The sequence below is a fragment of the Silene latifolia genome, chromosome 9 (assembly GCF_048544455.1).
Source record: "Silene latifolia isolate original U9 population chromosome 9, ASM4854445v1, whole genome shotgun sequence".
NCBI lineage: Eukaryota > Viridiplantae > Streptophyta > Magnoliopsida > Caryophyllales > Caryophyllaceae > Silene > Silene latifolia.
Genome location: NC_133534.1, coordinates 36,906,073 through 36,920,501, shown reverse-complemented (window position 1 = coordinate 36,920,501; position 14,429 = coordinate 36,906,073). Strand labels below are relative to the sequence as shown.

General features: G+C 32.7%; 2 protein-coding genes across 3 annotated transcripts in view; one reads left to right on the top strand and one right to left on the bottom strand.

Moving 5' to 3' along the window:
- The first annotated feature begins 365 nt into the window (after window positions 1–365).
- Window positions 366–1,103, top strand: LOC141600874 (uncharacterized). The gene has a single exon (XM_074421133.1). It carries the CDS (start codon window positions 366–368, stop codon window positions 1,101–1,103), a length of 738 nt encoding a protein of 245 aa, XP_074277234.1.
- Window positions 1,104–1,747: 644 nt separating this feature from the next.
- The window catches only part of LOC141599594 (uncharacterized), a 32,503-nt gene continuing 19,821 nt past the window's right edge, over window positions 1,748–14,429 (bottom strand). For both annotated transcript variants that reach the window (XM_074419663.1, XM_074419664.1), the window contains one exon: window positions 1,748–1,816. The gene's annotated coding sequence lies outside the window, so the exon portion shown is untranslated. The remainder of the gene's footprint in view (window positions 1,817–14,429) is intronic.

Genomic DNA, 14,429 nt, shown 5'->3' with positions numbered 1-14,429 from the left:
AAATTAATCCACCACATTTGCTCATGCAAGTCCATGCTTTACTTCATTGTTGGTCCATTTCTCTCTTCAACTTAGCTTTGTATTCTAGTGCTTGTAAATATGTGGAATTAAGCTCCTTAAAGTTTAAGTTACTACAAAATATGATAGAACATGCAAATGCAACTAGAAATACAATATTAGCTCAAAATCACTAAGGTTAGTGCATAATGTCATACAAAATGGAGCTAAAATAAGGGGTAAAAATTTATATAATTTGGACTTATCATACGGACACTCTATCGGTAGGTGAGAATTTTGCAAAAAGAAACATTGATCTGGATCATAGTTGCAAACTTTCTAATCATGATGGAATGGTTTTGGAAACAATGAAACATCTGTTTTGGGATTGTGAGATCGCAAAAAGGACATGGGCCTGCTCTGATCTTGGCATTAGAGACTTCGTCAGTCCGACTATTGGCTTAGCTAAATGGGTTATAAACTGGATTCGATATCTCGACAAGATGGTGGACGCGGAGTTTCGTTTGATACGTTTCCTTGCAACTCTGTGGTGCTTATGGTGTTCTAGAAATAGAGTGTTGTTTAAGGGGGAACCATTCTATCCGATGATATTTCTTAACATGTTGACGCAAGTGGTTAGGACCGTTGATCAGACAATGGGAAAAACAATTAAACCAGGAGATACTGATACTCTGAACGAGCAGGAGTCTCAGGAGAAAGATCTGGCTCGGATTCGGGATAGTAGTCCAATTCAGATGATTGGAATGTCGAACTCCTGTGAGGGTATTCGAGTGATGGTTGATGCAAGGTGGAAGTCTGTTACTGTGGCTGGCATTGGCCGGGTTGCTCTAACGGGGTCCGGGAACAGGTTCTACACCAAGAGCAAAGCGATCAAGGCTGAATCAGTTTTACAGGCGGAGACTATCGGGATTAAGGAAGTTCTTCTGTGGGCGAAGCGGAGTGGATTCTGGCACTTGGAAGTTTCTTCGGATTGCCTTCCACTTATTTGTCATTTTGCAGGGATTGAAAGTTCACATCATCTGGCATTAGAAATCCTTGAAGACATCCAGTCTCTATGCTCCTTTTTTTCATTGTTTATCTTTTAGCTATTTACTTAGGTCGTTTAATGCGTATGCTCATGGCCTTGCTTGCAAGGCTATGACTAATTAGGGTACCTTTTTTACAGCTGTCAAAAAAAAAAAATTATTTCATCAATAGTTCGTCCCGAACTACAAATTCTAAGTCCGCCACTAATGACCATATCAACATTCAAGAGCTAATAGCGAAACAAAGAGGGGACTGGCATAGAGAGTCATCCCTAGCAACAAAAATTCTAATATTCACTCAAAATTTCCGCCTCTTTCTGGTTTACCTTATTGCACCAATACTTCACCCTTACTTCAAATCTCAGTTCCGCCATTAATAATATCAACACTCAATTGTTTACAAACATTTCAACCTCAATTATTCAAGAATATTGCACACGAAGGGAATAAACAATCATTTCTTCAACAAAAATCGATAGATTCACAAAATTAACCTCTTCACACATGCAAGGTAAAACTTACACAACAACAATTTTAAGAGAATTGTAAAAAAAAAAAAAAAAAAAAAAAAAAAAAAAAACAACACTAACAATTCAGTTAAATATATAAAAGAGGGAAACGCAGTAACATATATCCTGCAATTCGAATTTTTGGTTAAGACTTAAGACTTAAGACCGTCGTAAGTAAAGACGCCTCACAACAAATTTAAACAAAACAAAAATAAAAGCAGGTTTGTGAGAGGTCTTAAGTAAGACCTACTAATCAATCATCCCCTATGTACTAAAAAATTAACAAAGCTGAAGTTTTTCCCGCCTAGCTTTTGCGCCTAAGTTACATTCTACTATCTACTATCTAATATTTATCCCCTAATTAATTTCATACCATAATACTACATCCTAATTTGTACACAAATGTAATTTAAATATTTATAGTAATAATCTTTGCCATAAATAAATGACTAAATAACTTATACATTAAAAAACTGCATACAAACTTTTTATATTTAAAAGTAATCTTCTATTTATTATAAGAATAGGTGAAATCTCAAAATTTTACAGTTCAAATTTATCTTCCTACAAATTGGGCCTCACATGTTTAGTTATTCTTAAATATTAGGATTAAAATTATTAGTTATTCTAGTCCCCGCATTATTTTATATATGACGTTTTCGTTTCACGAGGTAAGCCTTTGACTTTCAATTATATAAAAATATACTCTAGAAAAAGTTATGAAAATTATATCATTAGATTCGTCATAAAATTTGCTTTCAAAAGAGTATACATTTCATATTATTAACATATATATTTTGAGAGATCACTACTACAGATACAGGCTATAACAACGGTCAAAAACCGTTGTTATATAAAAAAGCGGACGTTGTTAAAGCGTCCGTTGTAGAAGGTTTTAACAACGGTTAGTTTTCTTACGGAAACCGTTGTTAAAACTATTAACAACGGTTTTAAATATAAAAACCCGTTGTGGAAAGTGTGACTCAATTTTGGGGGGAAAGTTATAACAACGGGTTTTAATATACAAAACCGTTGTTATAACTAAAGACAACGGGTTGTTTGTAAATAACCGTTGTTGTTTGTTCTTAAAAAATAAAAAAAAAATTAAATTAAATATTACTAGCTATAAATATTAAAGCATCCTTTACCAACATATTAAAGCATCCTTTACTAACATTCATTAATTGAAACAACATGGCAATGAACCCTAATTTTATCAACAACGAAGAATGGCTTACACAAACGATTGAAGATGATGGGAAGGTTCTCGCCGGGCTTCCCGCCGATCAACACCCATTAATCAAAGCATCCCTTGAACATCAACGGAATTATTGGATTAAGAGGCGTGAAGCAGTCCGGCTTGTCAACAAAGCCTCATCATCATCATCTTCATACCCTAGTCGGCCTGTTACTCGCAACTTGGTCATGCAATGAGAGATATGTTGAGTTGTACTCTTCCAACCTTATCTCCACATGCAAGTCGTGTCCTTGCATATATTCAATCTGTTATTGCAAAATATGAAGCCAATGACACGGAAGTTAGCGGTATACCGAGTGGCGTGATTGGTGGCCGGTTGAGAAGCGCTTTTTACGCTTAACCGGGGTTGTTCCGGCTTATTATACATCTTTTGATTTCCGATAATTGCTGTAATGTATTTGGTTTAAAATTAAATGAAATGATCATTTTGAAAGTGTTGAGTTATGCTTGTTTGATTTGCTTCCATTTTTTCAACTCCATAGATCTATCACTCATCATCAAGATCTGATTATGGCACAACTTCCTAACATATATGGCACAACTTCCTAACATATATATTAATTAAAAAACAACTCAACCCACACATTAGTATAAATACATTGCATTATCTCAACTAACATGCATTTCCATTATCTCAATATATTCTCCAAACCCTAATCGCTAAAACATGCTCGATCCGTCTCAAGGACGCCAAAGAAGATGGAAATGAAATAATTAGAAACACATACATGGAAATAAAATAATTAGCAGATCTTTGAACGGAACCTAATGGTCGATAAAAACACATACATTGAAATGAAATAATTAGAACAATAAAATAATGACGATGAAACAAACCTGATAATTATAGAACGTACGTAAAGAGACGATGAAATCAACAAAGATGACGAGAAGATAAAGCGACGATGAGAAAGAGAGAAAGAGACGATGAGAAAGTGTGTGTTTTGTGTTTGTGTTTGGCTGCTGCTGGGTTTGTGTTTGTGTATTAAGGTTTGTGTTTTGTGGCTGCAGCAGACTTGTGTTTGTGTGGTTTATAGTATGGAAGGTATTGACAACGGTTATTAAACAACAACCGTTGTGAAATATGTTTTAACAACGGTTGTAGAAAACACCCGTTGTTAAATAAGTTTTAACAACGGGTTTCAAAAATAACCGTTGTGATTACTTTTCACTAACTTTGCGCCAATTTTGCGCCAAATTATTAACAACGGTTGTTCATGTGTGACCCGTTGTTAAAACGAATAACAACGGTTTTTATAACCATACCTGTTGTAATTGATTTTAGTAAAATTCGCGCCATACATTCTACAACGTCTATTGTGATTTTCGTGAATAATCGTTGTTAAAGGGGCGTTGTAGTTGCCTGGATTTGTAGTAGTGGATATTGAAGAGAGTGGTGAGTGTCTCGAACTGTGGAGTATAAAATAATGGAGGGAGGATAAAAATGACGGTACTACTTTATAATTGTTATTTATCAATATTTTGTAGAGAAATATATCTACTAAAATACTTTGATTAACATATTCTTATGTGTGACATATTCTACGATAGATATCATATGCTGTAATACTATATGTTTTATTTATTTTATTTTCACATTTTAACCATAAATCCCCCTTAATACTAAGAGAATAAATAAGTAAAACTTTCTTTCTTTAAACTATCTTTTCATTAAAATATAATCATATAATTAAATTCAAAATTATGATTTTTCATCAAAATAAATTAAAATTGATGTTAAAGTATAAACTATAAATTGGTAAATTTTTCATTAATGTAATAGTTGTAACTTTAGAGAATAACTTGATACATACTTACCATTAACTTTGTGACATAAAAATTCATTAAAATAATTGGATAAATTTTATAAAATGAATTCTTAATTTTATAACTTTACTCAATTCTCTTTAATTAGTTTTACATTATAAATAACACCCTGAAAAATAAATACTATATATATATATATATATATATTTAGGATCCAGTGAGAACGATCACTCGGTGAGAACGCACTATATACATTAGAATATACATATACAAGGTATACTTTTTTTTTTTTTTACCAAATCTCAGATACACTTTTAATTATGGTAGGTACACTTTTTACCAGAATTCTATATACACTTTTTAAGAATGTAGATACACTTTTTTTCATTTTAGATACATTTTTTTCCCATTATAGGTACATTTTTTCCCCCAAATATCAGTACGTTTTTTTAGATGCATTCTCGATACACTTTATTATATAGATACACTTTTCTCAATCCTAGGTACACTTTCCCCAATTTCCAGTGTTGCTACTGCCAGCGATCGGATACGCAAACTACAACGACAATATCAACGATGAATTTCACTCCACTTCACACAACTACAATTAAAAAAACAAAAACGAATACTTCCATTTTATATTAACTCATTAATTACAGATCAAAATACAATTGACAAACAAAATTTAGGTTTTAAAAAGATGTGCACTTTCAGAGTTCTATCACAGTAATTCTTAGGCATATCTAACACATAAAACAAGCAAACTGCGTAATCTACTTTGAGAATTAAAATAAAATTTTGAAACACTTCAGCTAAAAGACAAATACACGAAGTATTGAGAGAGTAGTAGTAAAATAGTGTTCTAAGTGATTCCTTCATAGCGTTGGGAGCGATAATGGCAACCATGACTGACTGAGTTAAGATCTTACGAGTGACTGAGTCGAGATAGCGAGTTGAGCGGAATGAGCTATTGTAACAGTTGAGATCTGTGCGACGACTTTCTCAGGAGTTGCGACGAGGTCGCCGGCGACGTTCGATGAGTTGTGGACTTGTGGTAGTGCAACTCGTCGAATCGTTGTGCTTGAGGTGGGATACGGAAAAGGGGCGACAACGGTGGGCGTATTTTCGCCAGCATCATGTCAATGGCGGTATGTGTCAGAACTCGGTGTCGGCGACGAGTGGCAATCGCCGGATTCCGTTGGTGGTAGATGGGGATGGGTGAGATTTGGGTTTGGGGTATTCTGTTGTTAATAAAATGAGGTTGGTAGTTGGTACTGTTGTGTGTTAATCATTTGGTGGGTAATGTCGTGAGGTAATAGTTTGGTGGGTAAGTGTGTTCTCACCGTTCTCACCGAATGATCGTTCTCACCGGATCCCACCTCTCTCTCTCTCTCTCTCTCTCTCTCTCTCTCTCTCTCTCTCTCTCTCTCTCTCTCTCTCTCTCTCTCTCTCTCTATATATATATATATATATATATATATATATATATATAGAGTGGTTCTTATAAGGCCCTTACATCCATTGAGTCCCTAAGTCCTTATAAGGGCCTTTGGATGGAAGGGATGGAGGGATGAGATTACATCTCAATGGATGGTCATAAATCTCCCTCCCTAATCTCCCTTCCTAATCCATGTACAACTCCATCCTAATTTGTATAACTCTATCCTCCTTCTAATTCTCCCTTCTCACTCCCTCATAATTCATCCTCTCACTTCTCTCTCATTCACTCTCATTTCCCTCTCATTCTCACAAAACCAAAAAAAACCAAACCCACAAAAAAAAACCCAAAAAATACCCACTCCCTCTTCCACACCTCCGGCTGACCACCACGGCTCAACCGGCCACCACCCGTCACCCTTTTCCTCCTTCCTTCTCGGCTCCTCCGACCTCCCTTCTACCCAGCCCCCACCCGACCTCCCTCCTCCCAGCCCACATCCCTCCACCACGACCCTCCCTCAACCACCAGCGAACCAACTACCACGACACCACCTCCCTTTTCCCCCTTCTCTGCTCCTCCAACACAACCATCACCAAACAACCCCACAGCCCTCGCCGGCCTCCCTCCTTCTCCTTTTTTCTTTTTTTTTTAGATCTGGGGCGGAGGGTGACGGTTATGGATCGCTGGTGGTTTGATGGGCGACGGTTGTGCTGGTTGTCGGCCATCGTTCTCTCTTTTTCAGTTTTTTTTTTTTAATTTGTGGTTGGGTATTGATGATTTGTTTGATTATCTTCCGTTTTTTTGTGGTTGGGTGTTTGTTTGTGCTGATTTTCATGTTTTTAGTTTGTGGTTGGGTTTTTTTTTTTTATATTCCTAAAAGTTACATAGAATTATATTAAAATCAACAAGTCTAGACCGATGGCCTTTGGATTCATGTATTTCTTTTGATGATGTTTGAATTGACTTTGATTTTAGATCTAGTTTTTATATTTTGGTTTTGTTATTGTTATTATTGTTTTTGGTTTTTTTATTATTGTTATTTGGTTTTGTCATTGTTATTTGGTTTTTTATTGTAGATGTAATTTTTTTGTTGGTATTTTTGGTATTTTAATGTTATTTATTATTGTTGGTATTTTTTGGTTGTTATTTTTTTATTTGGTTGTTGTTGTTATTTGATTTTTTGGACTAAAGTTATACATCTTGTCTATTAAAGTTATACACTATGTGCATTAGAGTTATACACACGATATTTAAATTTGTTTTTGTTATTTGGTTTTTTTTTATTGTTATTTGGTTTATTTCAAATTTCGGGTTGGGTTGAGTTGTTGGTTTTTTTTTTTTTTTTTTTTTTGTTATTTACTTATTATGTTGTTATTTATTTAGATCTAGTTTTTAGATTTTTAGATTTGTTTTAGATTTTTCATATTATTTTTTTTGTTTTTTTGTTGTTATTTTTTTTTTTGACTAGAGTTATACATCAAATGCCTAGAGTTATACATTGTATGTCTAGAGTTATACAGATTGTGACTAGAGTTTTACATCTTTTGACTAGAATTATAAATATTGTGACTAGAGTTATACATTAAATGCCTAGAGTTATACATTATATGCCTAGAGTTATACATCATATGCATAGAGTTATACATTATATGACTAAAGTTATACAATTTTGGACTAAAGTTTTACAAATATGGACTAAAGTTATACATATGAAGGACTAGAGTTATACAAAAATGGACTAAAGTTATACAACTATGGACTAAAGTTATACAAAAATATGGACTCAAATATATAATGGACCCTAGAGTTATACATTGTATGACTAGAGTTCTACAGATTGTGACTAGAGTTTTACATCTTTGGACTAAAGTTATACATTTTTGGACTAAAGTTATACAATTTTGGACTAAAGTTTTACAAATATGGACTAAAGTTATACATATGAAGGACTAGAGTTATACAAAAATGGACTAAAGTTATACAAAAATGCACCAAAGTTATACAAAATTGGACTAAAGTCATACAACAATGGACTAAAGTTATACAAAAAATTGGACTAAAGTTATACAAAAAATTGGACTAAAGTTATACAAAAAATTGGACTAAAGTTATACAAAAATGAACCAGAGTTATACAAAAATGAACGAGAGTTATACAAAAATGAACCAGAGTTATACAACAATGAATCAGAGTTATACAAAAATGAACCAAAGTTAATCAAAAAACGACCAGAGTTATACAAAAAATTGGACTAAAGTTATACAAAAATGCACCAAAGTTATACAAAAATAAACCAAAGTTATTCAAAAAACGACCAGAGTTATACAAAAATGCACCAAAGTTTGGTTCATTTTTGTATAACTTTGGTTCATTTTTGTATAACTTTGGTTCATTTTTGTATAACTTTGGTTCATTTTTGTATAACTTTGGTATATTTTTGTATAACTTTAGTCCATAGTTGTATAACTTTAGTCCATAATTGTATAACTCTAGTCCATTTTTGTATAACTCTAGTCCATATTTGTAAAACTTTAGTCCAACATTGTATAACTTTAGTCCAAAGTTGTATAACTTTAGTCCAAAGATGTAAAACTCTAGTCACAATCTGTATAACTCTAGACATACAATGTATAACTCTAGGCATTTGATGTATAACTCTAGTCAAAAAAAAAAAAATTCTAGTCAAAAGATGTAAAACTCTAGTCACAATCTGTATAACTCTAGACATACAATGTATAACTCTAGGCATTTGATGTATAACTCTAGTCAAAAAAAAAAATAACAACAAAAAAACAAAAAAAATAATATGTATAACTCTAGTCACAATCTGTATAACTCTAGACATACAATGTATAACTCTAGGCATTTGATGTATAACTCTAGTCAAAAAAAAAAAATAACAACAAAAAAACAAAAAAAATAATATGAAAGATCTAAAACAAATCTAAAAATCTAAAAACTAGATCTAACAATAACAAAATAAAGTAAATATGACAAAAATACAAAAAAACCAATAGATCTAAAAAAAACACCACCAAATGTATAACTTTAGTCATAAATAGTATAACTCTAACACGAAATCGAAAAAAAAAAAAAAAAAAAAAAAAAAAAAAAAAAAAAGTGACGAAATAAACAGAGACGCAAAATCTGGAAAAAAAAAAAAAAAAACGAGTTTGGGTTTTTTTATTTATTTGGATTTTTTGGGTTTTTTTATTTATTTGGATTTTTGGGTTTTTTTTTTTTTAGAGTTTGAGAGAAGAGAGAAATGAAATGTGTAAGATGAAAGAGAAATGGATGAGTGGAAAAGAAATATAAAGTAAATTAGTGATTAATTAGAGTGGATTAGTGAAGGAGGAGAGAGATGGTGAGATTAGCTTTATAAACACACTTTTTGGGGTTGATCTCATCCCTCCATTTCCCTCCATCCAATGGCTCATAATAGAACTTATGGACTCAAAATAAATGTGGACCTTAGTTGATCTCTTCTCTATATATATATATATATATATATATATATATATATATATATATATATATATATATATAGGAGTCGATCCTGAGAACCACTAAGATAATGTGAACCGTGAGAACCATCATTAAATCTCTACCAAATCTCGATTTGAAAGTTTAGGTGAATCATTTAGCCTTAAGTTAGTTTTTTTAAACACATTATTTGGTATAACTAAACAAAATTTATTGATTTTATTAACAAAATATAAACATAATGTACAAAAATACAATTAGGTATACTAAAATGACTATAGATGCACCAAAACGAATACTGGGTGCATGAAAATTTTTACATGCATGAAATTGATTAATAGGCAAGATATGGTTCTCGTCGGGAAGAAATATCGGTGGAAGAAACGTGAACACAACGGCAAGACACGGTTCTCGTTGGAAGAAATATTTTTAGACGTTGTAATAGAGATAAATATATGTAATATTTGTGATGTACTATTGTTAGATGTATTATTTGAAATGCTTAGATGTAATGATGATGATGCTTAGCTATAATTTGTTGGAGATATTTAAGTGTAATGTGTTGGAAACAAAATAGTTATATAATAAAAGTAAGTGATTTGTTTTAGCCATGTTATATATGATTATTTCATTTTTCAGATTTTGCAATTGCCTTAACCAATCTCAATGATTGATTGAATGGAATTGACTAGTTATTCAATTAAAGAATATGAAAACAAACACACGATAGATATTTGAATATATTTGAGTTTCATCTTAATACAATAACACAATTTACTCATTACAATAACCGAGTTTCTACATTACAATAACTACAAATACCAGAGTTTTACATTACAATAACTGAGTTTCTACATTACAATAACTGAGTTTCTACATTAGAATAATTACAAATACCAGAGTTTCTACATTACAATAGCTGAGCTTTTCTACATTACAATAACTGAGTTTCTACATTACAATAATTAAGCTATTCAATTAAACAAGATGAAAGCTAACAACAAATGACCAAGTATATACATCAATTTTTCCATTGAACGTCAATTATCCGCGTCTATCTTGATTCAATCTGCAAATCACCAAAAAGAAGAATATAACTTAACAGAACATCATATAGAATGACTCGGTCAATATATTATAATAACTAGACTATAAAATAACTGTAATTGAGTTTAAACAACTAACGAGTGAATAACTGAATCACATATAGAATAATTGACTTTATTCATTACAATAATCGAGTTTCTACATTACAATAACTACAAATATCAGAGTTTCTACATACCATAACTGAGTTTATACATTACAATAACTGAGTTTCTACATTACAATAACTGAGTTTCTGCATTTGAATAACTATTAAATAACCACGTTTCTTCATTACAATAACTGAGTTTCTATATTGAACTAGACATTATAACATACAATTGGTGTGCTAAGTTATATTACCAACAATTTTTCAGGATTATGATAATAAATCACCAATCAAATGCCAACGGTATGATAAACAAGCATATTAACGGAGTAACAATTGAAATAACTCGCAAAATAACATATATTCATTTACATAATCTACACTTACCTTCGTTTTGTCAATTTGCGCTAGGGTTTCTGCAAATTTTGGTCAAAAACTGACGATTGATGCGTGTATTAATCAAATTGAATGAAGATAATGAATTAATTTTGTGTTTTCAACTTGAATTACTCAAGTTTTGAGAAACTTTGATTGGATTATGCCATAAATTGGAAGAAAATAGGAAAAAAGAGGGGAAGAATGAAGAAAGGGAGGGGAAAAAATAGTAAGCAGGGTAACGTAGAACAAGAATGAACTGGAAGAGAGAGAAAAATTAAGGTTGTGTATTTTTGTGTGGGTTAATCTCAGCCCTTGATCTTGTTAGATCCAATGGTATATAAATGCGGGGGTAACTCACGAAAAGTGGCAAACTCACCGGATCCTGCCTCTATATATATATATATATATAGGGTCGGGATCCAGTGAGAACCACTAGTATAATGAGAACTGTGAGAACCACTCACAGCCCTTGGATCTAATAATATTATGGAAGGCTGACATTAAGTATTAGTTCAACCAAACTCCATCTAAATCATTCGACGCACACCAAACACTCAGAATCTTTAATTTCCAATTTTCCTTTATCTCTCATGTTTCGTTCTCGATCTTCGACTATCAAAGCCTTCGACATCACGAACTCACCTTATACGTCCAACCGTCGAGATTAACGCAGCCGTACTGATGATCAACGGATCTTCGACGAGGTAAAATTTCGACATTGATGATTAATTTTTGTGAAATTAGGGTTTATGTCTTTATGTCTATTTAATTTTTTTATTCATCGATTAAATTAGTTGAATTTAGGGTTCGATTATTTGTTTAAAGTCGTAAAAATTAATTATGTTTGTTAAATTAGGGTTTCGTGATTTAGCTTGTGTAAGCTGGAAAATTGGGGATGAGGAAATTGATACATTACCTAAATTGGCTGAAATCATGACATTAGCGACTGAATTTCGTGTATTACATAGTCTTTATTATCGTCAAAAGCATTATTTATGTGCATCTAATTTCTGTTTAGGTGCATCAAAATTATGGTTTTGTGCATTAAAGTTGGGGCAATTGAGAAATTAGTGTATGGGGAGTTCAGGAATTACCCAAATTGAGAGAAATGATGAAATTGGGGACTTCATTTCCTGAAAAAAGAGTGTATAATCGTCAAATTAGGGAGTCATGACCGCTGCTATTTCCCCTATTTCCGCCACTGAGTCGTTCTCTACTTCTATGTGACACCAAAGTGAGGATAAGCATATAAATTATAATATTAATGTTTTATAATTGGATCCTGAAAGCCTATTTATCGTATTAATGTTTTATAATTGGATCCTGACTGTAGAATTGGCGGTAGTTTTGAAAGCCTATTTATCGTATTAATGCTCTATAATTGGATCCTGGCTGTAGATTCGGGCCGTACTTTTGAAAGCCTATTTATCGTATTAATGTTTTATAATTGGATCCTGACTGTAGAATCGTAGGTTTGTTTAAGTTCTCAATGAGCCACTCGCAAATAGCTTCATTCGACCGTTTGCTTAAGTCTATTACAGTATTTTGGTACTTACCCCGTTATTCCTATTTTACGTGTAGCATATGACCCCGTTTCCTTTTTTGTCTGTGCATTATTCCTATGAGCATTGATTGCCTCTGGTTTAGATTTGGGTCCTGAATTTTGATTGCCTCTGGTTTAGGATTGGATCCTGAATTTAGAATCGGCCGTAGTTTTGAAAACCTGTCGTAGGTTTAGGTTTGTTTGCGTTTTTCATGAGTCGTTTGCAAATAGCTTCATTGTGTCGTTTGCTTAATTCTATAACTGTATTTTGGTGCTTGCCCTGTTATTCCAATTTTACGTGTAGCATATGACCCCGTTGCCTTTACGTTGTCTGTGCACTATTCCCATGAGCATTGATTGCCTCTGGTTTAGAATTGGATCCTGAATTTAGAATCGGCCGTAGTTTTGACAGCCTGTCTTAGGTTTGTTTGCGTTCTCCATGAAGCACTTACAAATAGCTTCATTGTGCCGTTTGCTTAATTCTATTACAGTATTTTGGTGCTTGCCCCGTTATTCTTATTTTACGTGTAGCATATGACCCTGTTGCCTTTACTTTGTCTGTGGTTTAATTTGAAAGACATTATACATAATCTCTCGCTCGTTCCTGGTGATGATGGTGTTGCTGTTCAATATGTTGATGGGTCTAATGAGACAAATTTTCAAAACCGGTATTCTGGATAAGTATCTCTGAAACTTTGTTTTAGTTCTAATAATTACATTGACTTACAAAAGCTCTCTTAAATAGGCTATGTAAGGGACCGCTATTTGCTGTAGAACTGGCTGAAATGGACGACATATACCGAGGGTGTTAGTACCATGTCAGTATCGCATGTTCTCTACATTATGAATGTTTAGGTTTTACTTGTTTTGAAAGTCAATTAGCTCAAATGGGAGAGCATTGTGCAATGCACAAGATGTGGGTTCGACTCCCATATTGGCTATGAAATACAAAATCTTTCTTTTATTCTAAGAATGAAATAATGTAATTGGTAATCGTCCTATTTCCACTTCTTATCTAGGATCTAAAGACAAAAAAGATGAGGAAATTGGACACTTATTTCATGCATGTACAAGGTTGTTTAATGCATATAGGTTTCTTTTTCATGCATCTAATAGGCTATATGGGACTCGAACCCATACCTTTGTGCAAAATTTGCACATTGCTCTACCATTGAGCTAATAGCCTTTAAAATACGCTAAACAAATACGAGTACAAAATAACTGACATAAGTACTACACTGAAATGTTTCTCACATATTAGTAAGATTGTAATAGATACACTAAAATGCCTTGTAGTTACATATAAGAGCCGGTAAATACATTAAATCTTATTTCATGTACATAGAACTTTTTTTCTTGCACATAGAACCATATTTCATGCATATAGAACCTTATTTCACGCACATAGAACCTTATTTCATGCGCATATAAAATTAGCGTCCTTACCCAACAATAATTAGTATCATAATATAACCAACTGATGCAACTAAAAGAACTTTTTAATGCACATAGAACTCTATTTCATGCACATAGAAGCTTATTTCAATAGGTTTGGGATTGACAGAACTCTTATAAACGCAAAGTTTCCAAAAATATGCACCACAACTTGAATTCAAGTACTTCTACATTTGCATTTTTTGATCATACCAAAATAAGATGGCGCCATTATAAGTAGCTCAAGCAAGAAAATTCCACACATTTTCCAATAACACAACTCAATTCGACATATTAAACTAAATCAAATAGCTAGATAGATTTTCGATTCTAAATTTCATTATTCAAATCAACAAAAAAAGCTTCAACATTTGAATCAAA